Below are 18,094 nucleotides of genomic sequence, written 5' to 3' on the forward strand. Positions count from 1 at the left end.
ATAAGAGTTTGTATGGATTTGAAATAAAGTTGAGAAAAATATCCTTTTTACCGGTGAAAAGTATGAAACTTTAACCTACCTGGTTCACGTTTTTGTATTTAGTGCTTTAGAAAAGGATTTCGTCTTAACCGTCTGTTGCGTACAGACGCAACAGACGGAAGAGAAATCGCTCGTATGACTTTCTAAAGCACTAGAAATACAAAAACGTGCCAGGTGGTTTAAGTTTTATAACTTTTCACCGGTAAAAAGAGATATTTTTCTCAACTTTATTTCAAATCCATACAAACTCTTATAGTACATCCATACAAACTCTCATAGTACGCTTTGGTTACCTGTGGTGGGAGGGGAGCATCCGAGCTGGATGAAAGCTTTTTGGCTTTTTGTGTATTACATTTTTCAGGCATAAAGGGGGCTCTCCCCCACCACTGATATTACTCCCGGGTTTTACTGTAGTGTACTTATGTTGAGGAAATTGTACAAAAAATCGTCACATAGCTATGGGTAAATTCGTTGGCACATATACGACGTACAGGTTGAAAACGTGCGTGCGCTTGGAGTTGTGGGATAGATACAGGTCATACGGGATAAACAGTGAAAATAAAACGTCAGTTTGTTTGAGGGCTTCGTTTAGGTGTGTTTTTACTGAATTTGCAAGCCAAGGTAAGCATTTTTTATTTTGTAATAGCTTACTTAAAGTAAATATAACCAACCATTCGAAAATTTAAAATTTCTCTCTTAAAGTAACTTTAATAGCTTACTTTTGAGAGAGTTAGAGAGGCTTAACCGAAATACTGATGGAATTTATCTATAATGGTGTTTTATTTAGTCAAATCGCAGACAGATGTCTTCTTTAACGCCTAGGACAGCTTTTGGAACGACTTGATTATTAAACTTAATCGTTCGAAATTATTACAAGTTACTGCATTTCCGTCTTTGAATAGCTTTGCTCAACAGTGCAAGACATATTGCGCTGTATAAGATTAAGCTTAATTCTCGAACTTTTTTCCTTTTTGCTCTCAAGTTTGAATGCCTTGATAGTTACATTGTATTATACATACAGACTAAACATTGTGCAGTTCTAGAAAATATCCATACCCACCCATGGAAGGTCATTGGAAATTCTAAGGGCGTGGGGGGGGGGGGTTCAAAAGCCAAAACTTTTTAAGGAAAGTATGGGGCTTTACTGGTATTTTTTGGAGGGCCTTGGGTGGGAGGATTCAAACCAAAAGACCTTCCATGGGAGGGGTATGGATATTTTCTGGAACAACACATTCCGACTTTTACATCATTTACCCGGGAACATTTTTTTCAGAGTCTGCTTGTCTGCAAGTGGTTTCATATTAACCAGTTTGACCAGCTTTATTAAATAAACGCCATGCAGTGCATGCAGAAGTGATGACGTTTCACAAAGGGTGTAACATAATTGAGGGCGGGATAAAGACTGTTGTCCAATTGCAGTGTACATTTTTTAAACCTAAGAAGCAATGTTGGTGATTGTCTAAATAGCATAGTTAGGATATGATAGAATTCAAAAAATACAGAATTAACAGTAGGCAGGCAAAGGATGCAAACTTAATAATACATTTTCTTTGTAGATTTGCTCAATTGAACAACAGTAGATTGCGTTATATTATAGTGTGTGACTTTGGATAAACGACATACGATACGCGGGAGCTAGCTGTTAAGCTGCAAGAAAGGTCAAATGGTCTCTTGCCCACGGTGGCCCTTATAATTTATTATAAGAGTTAGAAATTTCTGTCTACTAATTCTAATAGATCCCATCATATGTAATTAGTCTCTTTCATTTATACATTGTAGTGTTCCATTCTAACTGCACGGGAGTATTTTGCTTTTGTGTTCTATGTGGCGATTTCTTGTTATCAAGTTAAACTTGATTTCTGTTCGACCGAAACAGACAAAAAGACAAAAAGATTGGGTCGGTTGGGCGATGGCAATAAGCGATTTCCTGACGTCATCGCTTAAAAAGATGTTCAGAACCGTCTTGGGCATAACTGCAGATTATACACCTTATTCATAAATGGCAGAACGCTCGGAAGAGTTTGGGTCAAGTACTTGAAAGCGAGGCAAGTGAGGCTTCGGCTTTGAACCAAAACAAAGAAAAGTATGGCGGATTGAAGTAGTATTTGATAATTCTTGAAATATTCGTCGGTTAGAATGCGATTCTTAGGTTTTGATGACTGCCCTTGGAATCTCTGGTTTGTCAACTGCAGATTTGGCCGTATATGGTTTCAAATTCAACACAAATTATTCACTGCCTTGTGTACGTACTGTTGTTATCCGTATTACTATAGTTTCGTTTTAATGGAAGAGTTTGTAAGCTGGCAAAAAGGCAAAGGATAGTAGATATTATAAAGACTATAGCGATTTTGCACGTCTCTGGATGTGAAAATTAAAAAAAAATTGCCAACATTGTGCGACTAGGGACAGGTTAAAAATATTTCAGTTCAGTCTATCGTTTTACAAAACTTTTATTCACTAACCTGAGCATTCAAATGTATACACAATTAAAGAATTACAAATGGATCAGTAAATATGGACAAAAAAATTAGCAAGAGGATTTGGCATCAAAGAAGTGCTTTTGCTAATTTGAGAATATTTAATATTGCAAGAATCTTACCGTCAGCTGTAAAATTTATTTCAATTAGAAAAGTCCCACTAATGTGACATAAGTGGGATGAAGTATGGTGAGAAAATACGGAATTATAGTATTTAATTTAAATTATACAAATATGAATAAATTTAAAAATCTCTTACTAGTAACTGCTCCTTTGAAAAAACCCTGGAATTTTCATTTAGTTTTGTTTAGCCTTGAATAACAATGTTTCCCTTTGCCTTTGGTAACATTGTGATTTCTTGCGATAACATTAAGTTATTTGATAATTGCTTTACATTTGTTTGTTGGGCCTCAGGCCACTTGATAAGTAGTAAATAAAATATGACGGGAGATCTGTATGGGCAGTTACAATGGCGAGCCAATAGGTGAGCCATTGTAAACGCCCATACAGATCAGATGCGAATATTTTATTCTACTTGTGAAATGAAAACAATAAATTGAATGCAAAGTATTGTTATGCGAATCAGTAGAGATCTGTATCAAAAGTTAATGAATACTAATTAGCTGAGCAGGAGTTTGTATCAAAAGTTAATTCTATTGATTGATTTGTATGGGGGTTTACAGCTGTGTACATGTGATCTGAATACTGTGCTGGGATTGGTTTGTGCCCTCATGAATTATTAATGAATTTTACAATGATAGTATCATTTTTTGATTTGCAAACATAACAGTTGCATGGTTAGGCAGACTGTATATCTCTTCATTTATAAAAGCTTGATTTACATTGTATGTAGAGTTTTGGTTGAACATGTTCGTAATCTTGGATCATTTTTGTTGCATTAACACAATTTCAATGAGAAAGATCATATTCGCATAATATTATTTATTACTGAATAATATCTTTCTTGTTGTCTTTCTTCAAGCTTAATATATGCCATCCTCAAGTTCCATACCTACAGTATATCTCACTCTTTGACAGTACCATTCCCAGTGGTGGATCCACACCTTCAGGTAAGTGGGGGGATCATCCAGTCCCTAGAATAAAGCCCGGGCCAAACGAGGATGAGAGTTCGCTCTCATGAGAATTTTCGTCAACTCTCATCGACTATCATCAACTCAGGCCAAACGAGAACTAGAGTCCGTCAAACTCTTATCGACTCTCATGAAAAATTTGAGCACGTTCAAAGTTTATGAGAGCGCATGAGAGTCAATGAGAGTGCATAAGAGTTTCATGCCAAACGAGAGTGAGAGTTTGGACTCTCATCAACTATCATCCTTGTTTGGCCCGGGCTTAAGAGGGAGGCCCACTCTTGAAAATAATTTTTTGGTCCATAAAATAAGGTGGGGGGCCAGGGGACCTGGCCCCTCCCCTAAATCTGCCACTGATTCGTAGCGGTACACAGAAAGTGTGCCACATTCAAACCTAGTTATTTAACAGGTTATATGGCCTAGCTCCCACAAGTCTCCGGCAGAAGATCGTGGGTTCAACTCCTGTTGGGATAACTCAGAATTCTTTTTCAAGAACCTTGCGTCACTGACTGAATGTAATGGGTTATTCCAGAAAGTTGATATCTTTTTCATAGTCTTTCTTCAAGCTTAAAATATACCATCATTTACTTTCATGCAATTTCTAATATACAGTTATTTATTTAAACAGAATTGCAGTGAGTCAGTCAATGCGCAAGGAGATGTACAGCTGTGCAAAGTGCAATAGGAGCTTTGCAGAGCCTGCCAGACTTGTACAGCACATCTCAGAACATGTTGCTGAAAGGTCATTCTGGTGTAATCAATGCAAAAGGAGTTTTGCAACATCTATTGAACTTGAAGTCCATGAATGTATCCACTCTGGCTTGACGCCCATAACATGCCCTCAGTGTAACAAAAGTTTTGAAACATCAGATGAAACAAACTGTCAAAGCAATGAGGAAAGTCAAAGTACAGGTGTAAAATATTACACATGCCCTCGCTGTAGTGAGACATTTCCAACTGAAACGGCGTACGAAGAGAACCCAAAAAATCACCATGTAGGGAAGCCTTTGAAATGCTCATTCTGCGATATGTGGTTTAGGTATAAATCGCAACGAGACACACATGAGAGGATACACACAAGTGAGAAGCCTTTTAAATGCACTCAATGTGACAAGGCGTATTCAATGTTGGATTCGCTTAAAAACCATGTACGGATTCATACTGGTGAGAAGCCATACCAATGTCTTCACTGTGATGCTCATTTTACACAGAAAGTAAGCCTTACACAGCACGCAAGAATACACTCGGGCGTCCTTCCCTACAGTTGCCCCAATTGTGAGAAAAAATTTAGAACAAAGGGAACTCTTAACAGGCACATCTTGACACATACAGGAGAGAAGCCTCACAAATGTTCACAGTGCGACAAACGATTTGCTGTTAAGAGAGATTTACGAAGGCATGTTGCAGTGATTCACGGTTCTAAAAAGCAAAACAAATGCAATGTAGAGAAACGTTACAAGTGTTCCTATTGTGATATGAGGTTTGGATTTACATCACAGCGAGACCAACATGAAAGAGTACACACAGGTGTCAAGCCATTCAAATGCTCGCAGTGTGAGAAGAAGTTTGCTCACAAGTCCAGTCTTACAAGCCATGTACGAATGCATACTGGTGAGAAGCCTTTTCATTGTCCTCATTGTGATGCATGTTTTGCACAAGGAACCACTCTTAAGCAGCATGTGAGAATACATGATGGGGTGTATCCCTTCAGTTGCACCTATTGTGACAAGAAGTTTAGAACAAAGGGAACTCTAAACAGGCACATCCTGACACACACAGGTGAGAAGCCTCACAAATGTTCTCAGTGCGACAAGCAGTTTGTTGATGGGAGAGATTTACAGAGTCATATTTCAGCAATTCACGATTCTAAAAAGCGAAACAAATGCAATGTAGAGAAACGTTACAAGTGCTCTTATTGTGATATGAGGTTTGGATTTACATCACAGCGAGACCAACATGAAAGAGTACACACAGGTGTCAAGCCATTCGAATGCACACAGTGCGAGAAGAAGTTTACTTACAAGTCCTCTCTTACAAGCCATTTACGAATGCATACTGGTGAGAAGCCTTATCATTGTCCTCATTGTGATGCATGTTTTACACAAGGAACCACTCTTAAGCAGCATGTGAGAATACATGATGGGGTGTATCCCTTCAGTTGCACCTATTGTGACAAGAAGTTTAGAACAAAGGGAACTCTTAACAAGCACATCCTGACACACACAGGAGAGAAGCCTCACAAATGTTCTCAGTGCGACAAACAGTTTGTTGATCAGAGAGATTTACAGAGTCATATTTCAGCAATTCACAGTAGTAAAAAACCAAATTCCACACTGAATGTACACAAAGAAGTTCATGCCAAAGAAGATCAGCCTGCTGCTGAACATAATACAATAAGTGTTGTTGTTACAGCTATACTTTGAAAGGACAGAATAATCACTCGGCACAAAAGACTGAGGTAAATTTGATGACAATTCTACTGATCTGCAAGTCTGCTAACAAAACATTCTCTAAAGAGGCAGTGCATGATTTTTTTTACAGTAATGTTAGTTCAAAACGTCCAGTGATGTGGGTCTACTTTTGTTAAGTTTTGACTCCCAAATAATTTAAGTGCCCACAGTGGTAGCAATTTTTGTTGCGACCACCTGCAGGGATGAAATAGTGGTTGTCTTCACTGAACTACAGAAGTTCTTCCATTCTATAGCCTTAACTGTTAGGTGTAACAAAGCTATAAAAGAAATAGCCTGTGTAGTTTTTAAAACTGCTGGAGTGATCTGTGGTCATAGCTTAAAATATAAAAATGGTTTAAACAGATCTAAAAATATAAAAGGATACTCTAAATTTTCGATCGCCTTCTGCGGTCTTCTTCAGAGAATGATGGATTTTGCAAGGTTCGCAGAATTCTAATTGTTCATTGCCCCCCTCGGGAGCAACTAGCCATGTGTAAACCCTTGGGAAGGGCGCTCTTTCATTTACAGCGTCAATAACGTCAATGCAACTTATTAGAATTCTGCGAACCTTGCAAAATCCATCATTCTCTGAAGAAGACCGCAGAAGGCGATCGAAAATTTAGAGTATCCTTTTATATTTTTAGATCTGTTTAAACCATTTTTATATTGTGTAGTTTTTGAGCACACATTTCCAAATACGTGCGCAAAACTACACAGATGACTGCTTTGCAGGCTATAAATGAAAAGTCTTGTCATTATTAAAATCTGTATAGGAACTGCTGATTGTAATAAAAAATAAATAAACAAATAAATAAATAATAATAATAATATAATATAAACAAGTTATAAATAAATAATAATAATATGATATAAACAAGTTTTTTGCATCTGGGCTGGGTTGTTTGAGTGCGGATTAACACTAACCCATGATTAAAAGTTGATTGAATGTTCATTTTTATTGTGTGTGTATATTTGTGGAGTTAAGATTAGTTGATGACTAAACTGGAAGACAAAAAATATAAACAGAAAACCTCACTAATATAAAACTGAAATCAAAACTTGCGCTAATTGTGCTTTGAACAACCTGGCCCTGAAGTGATAAATTCCTTTATACTTTTGACAGGGATTAATAAAGTATAAGTAAAAAAATACAAGCAAAAATATGAAATTTCTTCTGCCTGGCATTCTAAGTTTTTGAGATTATATTGGGCATCATCAAATAACCCTAATATACCCTCTCTCTAGCCTGCATGTCCCTCCCTCTCCCCCCAGGGGGGTACTTGCAGTATACATGACGGGGAGGTCCGACGTATTTTTTTGGGTTGAAAATTTACACCCTCGGTATTTTTTGGGCTCAAGAAATCTGTCATGTATTTTTTAATTCTGAAAGTCTGTTTGATTGAATAAATCAGTATCAAGGTGCTCGGTCTTGTACTTTTTGGGGTAGAAAATTTTGATGCCAGGTATTTTTTTGGGTGTAAAATTTCAGGCTCATGTATTTTTTTGGGTTTCCAATATGAAGCTCCGTCGGACCCCCCCCCCCCCCCGTCATTTATACCGCAATAACCCCCCCCCCCACCCCCCTGGGCCTCTCCCCCGTCGCCCCTCTAGGGTCCCAAAGATGCTTGGCCACTTTTGGGCAACTTTTTATCTTTCAAGCAACTTTTTTCCTTTGAGTAACTTTTTGCAATTTCTTGATCAAAGATTTCCGAAAAAAAAAGCACACCACAGAATTAAACTTCTCGACGAACAGTGTGCCGACTGCAAACGTAAGTTATCTTCTGTAATTTCGCAAGATTATTCTGACTCACTGCTTAAGGTGATTGACCATAACGTTAGTACGTTTAGAGCTAAAATTAAGGCTAGACATTGCCAAAAACTAACGGACATAGGAGCTTTCGAAACACGCGAGGACTACGTTGACAAGGATCGTTGGGTGATAAACTTGTCTGACCGTCAACTCAGTACCCACGAAACCAGAGCACTTCAAAACGGACTAAATTTCGCTACAACACCAAGATCTGTCCCAACGTCCAACTTCATAGCAAACATTGAAACGGGAATTTATAACCTTCCCCAAAGCTCTAAAGCGACTATACGTGCATCTGTGGTCAACATCTTAAAAAACAGTAAACCTGAGGCAGTTTCTAACATCTCGAAGCAACAACTTGCTGCAGTAAGAAACCTAAAACAGGATCCTTCTGTTACTATCGTTCCAGCAGATAAAGGCAGATCCGTTGTTGTTATGAACACGGTAGATTACAAAGAAAAGATAGCCACTTTGTTAAATGATACCAACACGTACGAGAAGATTACCGACAAACGCAGGAACCCCACGTCACGAGTCGAAAAGGACCTTAATCATCTGTTATCAGAAATAAAGTCCAGTCCTTGCATTCAGGACCGTGATAAAACTCAAATGGAACCCAAATTATATCACCACCTTCACAGCACTGATGCAACCCCTGCAACCTTCTATGGCCTTCCTAAGATCCACAAGGCCCACATACCTCTTCGTCCAATCACCAGCTGTATTAATGCACCAACATACAATTTGTCAAAGCATTTGGTTTCTATCTTATCCCCTCTGCTGGAGGAGAGATACTCAGTGAGAAATAGCACCGCGTTTGCCCAGAAGATAAAAAACCAAGTGATTACAGAGGATGATGTCTTGGTATCTTTCGATGTTGTTTCTCTGTTTACCTCAATCCCAGTAGAGTTGGCCCTACAAGTTACTCGCGATAGATTGGAGCGTGATACAACTCTAACGGAACGCACGAACATTTCCGTGAGCAATATCATGAGGTTGCTAGAGTTCGTTTTGAGGAACAGTTTTTTCACCTACGAGCAAGAACATTATCACCAAACATTTGGCTGCGCTATAGGTTCGCCTGTTAGTGCAACCATAGCCAATCTAGTCATGGAGTTTGTAGAAGACCGAGCGATTTCAACAGCCCCGCATCCTCTACGATGGTGGTACAGGTATGTCGACGACAGCCACGTATGCCTAAAAAAGGAGTATGTGCAAGAGTTTCATGACCACCTTAACTCTGTTAACCCGCACATACAATTCACTAGTGAGGTCGAAGGTGACGACGGCCTTTCATTTTTAGACACCACAACAACTAGAGTGAACGGGCGCATACAGGTTAACGTCTACCGAAAGCCAACGCACACTGACAAATATCTAGATTTCAACTCGCATCACCCAACTCAACACAAGAGATCAGTGGTGAATACACTCCTTGAAAGAGCGAAAAATATCCCATCAACAAGCGCAGGGAAACGCAAAGAAAAGGAGCATGTGGTTAAAGTCTTGCTGAACAATAACTATCCAATGCGGTTTATCAAGAGTTGTGATTCTCATCGCAAAGCTAATCGACGTGTCTCAGACAGCAGCGACACTCCAAATGATGCCGCAACATCGTTTGTTGTTCTACCCTACGTGAAAGGCGTAACTGAAAGAATCTCAAAAGTTCTACGCAACAACGGGGTCAAAGTTGGCTTTAAACCACTTAACACGTTACGCACACGCTTCCCCAAACCGAAGGACAAACTCACAGCATTCCAGTCTAGATGTGTAGTTTACAGAGTTAACTGCCTTGACTGCAATTTTACCTATTATGGACAAACGGACAGAGCGTTAGCTACTCGAATTAAAGAACATCAAAGAGCAGTCCGTGTTTGCGACAAAAACTCTAAGATCGCGCAACACGCGAACACGTTTGGCCATGATATGGATTTCAATCATGCAGCGGTGGTGGACAAGTCAGGCGATTACCACAAGAGGCTTTTCCTAGAAGCGTGGCATTCGCAGAGGGACCAGAATGCGGGAAATGAACACATAGACATCCCTGATGTATATAAGTCACTTACATAATGTTCATAGTCTAGCGCAGCGTTCGCGTGTATTTGTATTAGTCACTCGCACGCGCGTACAATGTGAAACCGTTAAAAAGCCGTTTTTTATGCCATGATAACAACCGAAGAAGACCGAAGATTCTCGGTCGAAACGTCTTGAGTACATTATGAGCGTTGTTTACGCTCAAGTAAGTCAGCGTCAGAATTTGTAAAGAGTATTAATGTCAACTCCTGACTGTAATTTTGGTATTTTTCGTTTAATTTCCGAAGATGTTTGAGTGTTGTTCGAAGGCTTTACTATCTTATCCCAAAAATTTCCGAACAGTTTCCGAAGATTATCGAAATTTGCCGAAGATTTCTGAGAAAATTCAGAAGATGTCATCAGTATCTTCAAGATTGTTTCAAGTGAAAGAAATTCTTGTACAGTAATTCAACAATTTTAGATATTTGAAGCAACTTTTGAAGAATTTTCGAGCATCTTTCAGCCCTACCTCTTATCTGCATGGATCCGCCCCTATTTATACTAGTTTCCAGTTCTCCTTGGATTTGAGCAAACCTCGAGGACAAAAAGTGACAACATACACGACATCTCAGTTGAAAAATCGAAAAATAACCGCGTGGAACATCAACAGAGACAGAAGCGGGAATAGCAATCTTTCTTGAGTTATATTGTTGGAAGATTTGTTGTTGTCGCAGGTAAGGCTTGTTCAGTATATAATATTTTATTTGTTATTTTTTCTCTGGAACTTCTCTTTCCATCGCTGGCCTCACCGTTGGCCGCTTTTCAATTTTATTTGCAAACATTGGCAAATCCAGCTTCAATGATTTTCTGTCTGTGGTATCTACTATGGTGCATGCCTCTTCTCTTGAACAATAATTTTAAGTTCCTTTTACTAGTTCTAGTTTTGCTTTCAAGGATTTGTGATCTTTTTTCACCCGTCGAAGACTGTAGATCTAATATTCGAAAGCTTCTAATTTTGATCTTAATTTTTTAGCCATCATTTGAACGTTTTCAAAATCTAAGGCTTAAGTTATATATTATGATTCATCCTGGCTACGGCCTCTCCATATTGCTAAGTTTAAGTTTCAGTATTCTTCTAATATTATTATCAGTATTCTTCTCTGTTATATTTTCATCACAGTTTTGGACTGTGTAACAAAGGTTTGGCAGGATGTGGAACGGGGCTTAAGAGTCTGATTACATGGCGAATTTAAGCCCGGGCTGAAATTTCAACCCAGTTTGCCGGGCTGAGATTTCAGCTCAGCCAAAATCTTCGCGAAAAGACGTTTGCGATTACATGAAGAAAGTTTCATCCCAGGCTGAAATTTCCAGCCTGGTTTTTGAAACTGGCTGGAAATCTCAGCCCGGGCAAAGGGGCTGAAGAACTTTATGTAATCGCGTTCAAATTTCAGCCCCGGCTGAAAGCGGTCGGTATAAAACGCAGACCATGCAGACTGCAGACTGCAGACGGTGCAGACCGTGCAGACTGAGTAATTTTTTTTTTCTTCTTTTTTTACATTGTGTTTCACAAAACTTTTCACGAACGGTTTCCGAAGTTCGTTTGAAATTCGCGAAGTTCGCTACGAACTTTAGGGGGAATTTCATTAAGTAGTTGTCAATCAAATTACAAACTTCGAAACGAAATTGTGAATGTCACGTGCAGCGAAGTTGAAAGGTTGAGGAGTTCGCAAGTTGAGAAGAAGTTCGTCCAGTTTCGGTTTAATTTGGTGAAATGAATCCGTTCACGGTACAAGGAAAGGCAATTTCAAGTCCAGAAAGGCAGGAAATCATCTAAAGTTGGCTTCAAGGTCAAGGATTATTTTATTTAGCTTCCAGCTTGTTGAGTTTTCTTCTACTGTCAGAGAGCGCTTTACACTGTAAACATTGGAACACTGTAAGTTATAGGTAAAACGAACTGGTCGGATATAGCAGTTTATTTGTTAAGTTCAGGTTTCTAGTTCAATTTTATAACGTAAACAAATGCTTCGGTTGGTAGTTATGCTTTGGGAATACAGGGTTTTCTTGAGAAATCCCCCAACATTTTTTACACTGTCCTTAATAATAAAATATAAGTAATTCGTAAATAAATACATATTTCAATTGTTCCAAAGCAAGTGTTGTTTATTAGTAAAAAAAATTTTAACCAAAGCTTATTTTTTTTGCAAATATAAATTATTTCAGAGGAACAGAGTTTATCACGAACAGACAGATGGCGCGACTTGCGTGTTGTGTAAACACAGAAGTATAATAACAACACGGAATTGAAAAGTTCTGATTTTCCGCAGATTTTCCAAACTGAATGATGTGTATTCAAAAAGGAAAATGTTTTTTTCTCTTTAGAAGATTTTTACGGCACACACAAACAGTATTTTTATATGTAAACTGGTTCATCTGTTGAAATTTTTTCCTTCGAAACTGCACACGGCAGAACTTGTAATCTATTTTTAGTCGGGTGTCGGGTGACATTGGGAAAACTCAGTTGTAACATTCACAAACCATTTTCAGGGCAGCCTTGCTTTTTAGTCCGTTGATGTCCTGCCTTACTAGACTTGGGATTGCTTTTTGCTGTACTGGGAACGGATTCATTTCACCAAATTCGACAAACTGGACGAACTTCTTCTCAACTTGCGAACTCCTCAACCTTTCAACTTTACTGCACGTGAAATTCACAATTTCGTTTCAAGTTCGTAATTTGATTGACAACTACTTAATGAAACTCCCCCGAAAGTTCGTAGCGAACTTCGGAAACCGTTCGTGAAAAGTTTTGTGAAACACAATGTAAAAAAAGAAGAAAAAAAAATTACTCAGTCTGCACGGTCTGCACCGTCTGCAGTCTGCAGTCTGCAGTCTGCATGGTCTGTGTTTTATACCGACCGGGCTGAAAGTGAGCTTACGGATGCACAGTGATGGTTTTCAATGAAAGAAAATAGCTGCCTCGATTAGTTTTCAGTTTTAAAAGTGTTAAACCTGGGCTGAAATTCGCTATGTAATTACAACAAAATTCCAGCCCGGCAAACCGGGCTGAAATTCGCCGTGTACTCAGGCCCTAAATCCAGGTGTAGCGTAGACAGTCCTCTCGCAAGTAGCTCGTGGCCAGTGCATGGCCACAAGCTACCTGGAGCATCTGAGAATCAGGCTATGCTGGGTGCAGGATATATACGGGCAATTTTAGGGGTGGGATACCAGATGAGATTACGTTGGGGATGCCTGGATGCATTTCTTTTTGTAGGGAGTATGCATACCTGCCAACCCTACAAAAATCTGGAGACATCCAGAAATCTTTGCATTGTACAGGGTTTTCGTTTGAGGCTGGAGGCCAGACGTATCGTCTGGTTGTTTCCCATTTCATGTCTGGTACTTTGATACCAATATTTGGGATTTATTTTTATTTTTTTCTTACTACTATATTTTTTTTTTACTTAAGCATCTCATGAACTTACTGACCAGAGGATAACAGAAACAATTCGCAATGAAAAACAACTGGAAATTCTGTTGTTGCTATTTCTCCCTCCCCCTCCCCCTACCAACTGTCCATTTTCATTCAATATATTTTTACTTTTGAAAGAGAACTTGAGTGAACTCCAGTCCTTTCTGGGAAACTGATTCCTGGGTTCCAGAAACACTGGAAACAGCGTTTCTGAGTGTTCTATTTTAAAAATTTCCTTGGGGCATAGTCCAAAGCGCATCGCGGCACCAAGAAAAATTTCAAGTCGGGTGCTTTCACAACTATGTCCGCTACTTAACAAAACTGTTGAAAACCCTGATAATTTGTAAGAATGTGATTTTCGACAAATCATGCCTGAATACCCTCTGAAAATCTCCCGAGATTTTACTTGGAAATTTGATGAAACACTAGGAGACTCCCGGGAAAACCGGGAGAGTTGGCAGATATGGAGATGTGCTATGTTTTGAAATTGATAGCGGATGTGTGATTTTAATCACATATCTCCACATATTCCAACATCTGAGTTTTAAGCAGAAATACACTTGTTTTTTTATCAGGCAGGATTGGGATGAACTCAGTGAGGTGGGGTGGCATTGAAGAACCAAAAAGGGTGGCAAAATGCTAAAGACGTTTCACTAATTGTGAAACTATTGCAGTAGTATCCCAGAATTCACAACTATCGCAATAGTATTGCAATAGCCACCGCTATTAATTTTTTTCTTCTTTTGTTGATTAATTTTACATCATTCCCATGCAGTACTTTATGGCGATCATTGTTTTATTTCTTACAACAGATGATGAGTGATTCAATCAGCCCTCAGACTGATCAGACTTTAAATAATCCATTGCATCTGGAGAGCCTTCATACCAAGTCAAAGGAACACAAATGTCCTCATTGTGATAAGACTTTTGCATATAAGTCAAAATATCAAAGACATGTAAAAATTCACCTCAGGCCATTTCAGTGTTCTCACTGTGACAAAGGATTTGCAAAGAAGGCAACTCTGGAAGAACATGAACGAGTACATACTGGTCTTAAACCTTACAACTGTTCACATTGTGATGCAAGTTTTAAAAAGTCATCTCATCTTGCGCAACACCAAAGTGTACACCTTGAAGTTTACCCATTTAGTTGCCCTCATTGTGATAAAGCATATAAGAGATCAGAAAGTTTGAGAAGGCATATCTGGATACACACAGGTGAAAAGCCATTTAAGTGTTCTTTTTGTGACAAGAGTTTCACACAGTTGTCACAACTACGAGATCATAAGCATGACAAGCATACAGGAGTCAAGCCTTATACTTGTCCTCATTGTGATAAGACGTTTGGGTCAAGGGCTGTGTACAGAAAGCATGTTAATTTTCACACTGCAGAGAAACATGTGAAATGTTCACATTGTGACATGAGGTTCGCTTATCCATCACAACGAGACCAACATGAGAGAAAACATACAGGTGTCAAGCCGTTCAAATGTGCACATTGTGACAGGAGCTTTCCATATTCATCAACTCTTACGGAACATCTACGAATACATTCTGGTGTTACGCCTTTCAAATGTCCGCAGTGTAAAAAAAGTTTTAGAAAATCATGGCAGCTAACACAACACAAGAAAATGCATGCTGATGTTAAATCCCACAGCTGTCCTCATTGTAATAAAAAATTTAGAGGTACAGCGACTTTAAAAAGGCATATCCAGTTACATTCTCAGAAGATTTACAAATGCTCTTTTTGTGACCAAAAATTTGAAAACTTGCAACGTTGTAAAGAACATGAGATCAAACATGCCAGGCATGTATGTCCATACTGCAACAAGATGTTAGGAAGTAGCTATAATCTAACACGGCATGTCAGGCAGCACACTGGCTGTAAGCCATTCAGTTGCACTCAGTGTGACAGGCAATTTGGTGATCCGACGGGACTACAGCGGCATATGGCAGTTCACACTACTGAGAAGCCGTTCAAGTGCATTACATGTGGAAAAAGCTATAAAGGGAAATCCAATCTGATCAAGCATAATAAAAATAAACACCCCACTCTTGAGCATAGTACAACAAGTGTTAATGTTGTGGCTTTGCTTTAAAGGACCCTAGTCAGCTATGCCATTGTTTTTGTTGACATACAGGATTTTCAGTATTATAATTATTTCATGCAGAGCATCTCTAAACAAAAAAGTTCGCTGTGAAACTGCTAAAGGTAATCTAAAAGGCTTTCAGTTACACATCTTGTGGCGTTGCAATTAGATTTTGCTTCACCATGCAATTTTCGTAATCTGGATGACACCAAGAATGACAGATTTCACAGATTTCAAGGTGTGGCTGACTAGGGTCCTTTAAGTGGAGGTGACTAGGTGACTAAATACCACTGAACAGTTTCCCAGTATGATGTGATTCCTTATTCTAGACAGCAGCTCTCCGATTTCTGTCTCCTATCATCCCAGACTACCATGCCCTTACCAGTGGCACATACCCAAATAGCTTATATGTACCCCTCCCCCCCCCCCCCGCCAGGTTACCAACATACATAGTTGACATCCAAAAATATTAGTAAGGTCATCTACCCTTTTAGGAGGGATGAGGACCAAAATTAAACATGAGAGGTGCATTTCTGCAGTTATACTTGTAAGTGCAAATTTATTTGAATACTCCCTCCATGAAAACAGTACAGTAGAACCCCGGTAACTCGAACTCTGAAGGGAAACGAAAAACCGTTCGAGTTAGCGGGGTTTCGAGTTATCGGGGTCAATTGAATATTTAATTTGCCAAGTTAATAATAATTATTGATAGTTTACTGATTTTTCAGCACTTCAGTATACAGCACAGTGCAAATTAAACTTATCTAATCAGAAACTCTAACACGATCATAAATTCTTAGGATAAGAGTGAGGGAATATTTTGTTGGGGGGGGGGTAAATTTGACCCAAATTTTGATCAAGGGAAACAAAATTTAATTCAAGTTAGCGGGGTTTTCGAGTTATCCGAGTTCGAGTTAACCGAGTAAAAATGACTGAAAAGTGAGTTCAAATCCAAGGGAAATGGAAGTATGTTTGAGTTAGCGGGGTTGTTCGAGTTATCCGAGTTCGAGTTACTGGGGTTCTACTGTATATCAAAGCATGTTAACTTTAAAATGTTTGAGTGATTATAGTATAATATATGCAACAAAATTTATATACCATATTAATGGACTGTGTATTTTGAACAACAGGCTCCAATTTCTATATTGCATGAAAGAACTTTTTTTTATGAACAACCAGTTACCTCGAACAAAACAACTGAGTGTTGTGTTGTTTTCAAGTACATGGGTACTGTATTTTTGACTTGACTAATTAAGCTTAATTACAAGCTGTGAGATAATAAATAATGCTGCCTTTGAATGAACTCATTTTCTGGTTACAACAGCCAAACCACCTCGCACTTGTGCTTTCTTGCGTCATCCCCATCCAAGTGGTATCTGGTCATCTTGTAACCAGGGATTCTCGAGGTATTCATTCTCACACCAACCAACTCGCCAATAAGCGAAGGAGTGAAAACCCTAAATATTTCTTGTTCTTTAAGCGTGAGGAGGTGACTTCGCTCTGCGGCAAGTTGGTTGGTGGCGAGACTCCCTGGTGGCGAGGTGACCGGCATTCATCCAATCTTCTTGGAACTGTCTTAATTTTCATAGCAACCACATGCACACTTGCAGGGCCCCACTGAAAACCACCTTTTTGTGACGTGGGCTCCCTGCTAAAATATCTTTATTATTATAAAGAAATAACAAAATTAGCTGGACCCTGGGCTGGTCTTTTTTAATATGTAACAAGCTTCAAAACCCAGCATGTTTGTTATATTCTAATTACACAAATAAAATTATTAAAATGGAGATTCTTTTAAAAAAGGATTCTATAGACTGTCCACAGCCCTCTATTTTTTTGTAGTTTTTCGATCGACTAGCGCACGGCGAGAAGGGCAAGAACTGGACCCCGGGGGGGGGGGACTCCCATATGAAACGGACGGGGATGCTCGTCGGAAATTTTGAAAAGAACCCCTAAAAGAGACCAATCTGGGTGTGGCTCAAGCCTTTCTTGACCCCTAAAAGATACCAAAAAACTAAGAATGGAGTTTACCGTAGTTATTCGGTTATAAGGCGCACTCGGTTATAAGACGCACCCCAAACTTGGCAACATTGTTATGCTAAGTTTACAAACTGAAAATTCTCCAAAAACACTCGGTTATAAGACGCACCATGAGTTGGAGAGTTGAAAAGATGTAGTGATCAATTTAAGGACAGTTTTTTCTTACAAAATTTGAATGTTTGAATGTTGTTCATACTCCTTGGCACAATCGTCCAGTAAAAAGCTAACATTTCCTGCTAAAAAAGACGTAAATCCACTTGAGCAAAACATCTTTCCATCGTTCATGCTTCGAACTTAGCTGCTTAGTAACCTGGCAGATGTGTAGTTTCCAGTGACCACTGAGTTTGTTGCTTGGTTACCAAGCTCTCAAGCACGCTTCGGATCGCTTCGTACTTTGTTTATCGAGTGGTTTTGAAAGATTCTCAAGCTTTTTTGGTGTTTTCCTTGTCTTCTAAAGTCATTTTCCACTTTCCACGCTTAGAAAGGTTTGTTTCAAATGAGAATGCTTGATTTTCTTTGTCTAATTTGAACAAAATGCTGGCATATACAGGTGTTACTGAAACTCGTTTTATATACGCGATAATAAACTTTGCGTTTAAAGTTAATGTTTCTTATATCTTT

The 18,094-nt window shown here is 38.9% G+C and overlaps 3 protein-coding genes across 4 annotated transcripts; all 3 read left to right on the top strand.

Moving 5' to 3' along the window:
• The first annotated feature begins 592 nt into the window (after positions 1 to 592).
• LOC144632417 (uncharacterized) lies at positions 593 to 6,708 on the top strand. 2 transcript variants are annotated; one of them, XM_078491066.1, is made up of 3 exons: positions 594 to 660; positions 3,499 to 3,586; positions 4,233 to 6,708. In XM_078491066.1, the coding sequence occupies exon 3, from the start codon at positions 4,252 to 4,254 to the stop codon at positions 6,025 to 6,027; it is 1,776 nt and encodes a 591-aa protein (XP_078347192.1). In that variant the 5' UTR covers positions 594 to 660; positions 3,499 to 3,586; positions 4,233 to 4,251; the 3' UTR covers positions 6,028 to 6,708. The 2 variants fall into 2 exon arrangements, with proteins under 2 accessions (XP_078347191.1, XP_078347192.1); XM_078491065.1 differs by lacking the exon at positions 3,499 to 3,586 and having other exon boundaries at positions 593 to 660; positions 4,233 to 6,707.
• A 967-nt stretch (positions 6,709 to 7,675) lies between these two features.
• Positions 7,676 to 11,113, top strand: LOC144633467 (uncharacterized). The gene is made up of 3 exons (XM_078492330.1): positions 7,676 to 7,730; positions 7,851 to 9,632; positions 11,058 to 11,113. The coding sequence occupies exons 1-3, from the start codon at positions 7,676 to 7,678 to the stop codon at positions 11,111 to 11,113; spliced, it is 1,893 nt and encodes a 630-aa protein (XP_078348456.1).
• LOC144632445 (uncharacterized) lies at positions 10,496 to 16,237 on the top strand. Its single transcript, XM_078491100.1, has 2 exons — positions 10,496 to 10,611; positions 14,156 to 16,237. Exon 2 carries the CDS (start codon positions 14,156 to 14,158, stop codon positions 15,440 to 15,442), a length of 1,287 nt encoding a protein of 428 aa, XP_078347226.1. The 5' UTR covers positions 10,496 to 10,611; the 3' UTR covers positions 15,443 to 16,237.
• Positions 16,238 to 18,094: the final 1,857 nt, after the last annotated feature.

This window comes from Oculina patagonica, chromosome 12 (genome assembly GCF_052425735.1).
Source record: "Oculina patagonica isolate OP01 chromosome 12, crgOcupat, whole genome shotgun sequence".
In the NCBI taxonomy this organism is placed as follows: Eukaryota; Metazoa; Cnidaria; class Anthozoa; order Scleractinia; family Oculinidae; genus Oculina; species Oculina patagonica.

Excerpts from the sequence above, each read along its gene's own strand:
- LOC144632417 (XM_078491065.1), top strand. The coding sequence starts at position 4,252 with ATGCGCAAGGAGATGTACAGCTGTGCAAAGTGCAATAGGAGCTTTGCA.
- LOC144633467 (XM_078492330.1), top strand. The coding sequence starts at position 7,676 with ATGCTTGGCCACTTTTGGGCAACTTTTTATCTTTCAAGCAACTTTTTT. Across the intron at positions 7,731-7,850 it reads AAGCAACTTTTTTCCTTTGA|ATTATTCTGACTCACTGCTT; the intron begins GTAACTTTTTGC and ends TAATTTCGCAAG. Across the intron at positions 9,633-11,057 it reads CACAGCATTCCAGTCTAGAT|TTTTGGACTGTGTAACAAAG; the intron begins GTGTAGTTTACA and ends TTTTCATCACAG.
- LOC144632445 (XM_078491100.1), top strand. The coding sequence starts at position 14,156 with ATGATGAGTGATTCAATCAGCCCTCAGACTGATCAGACTTTAAATAAT.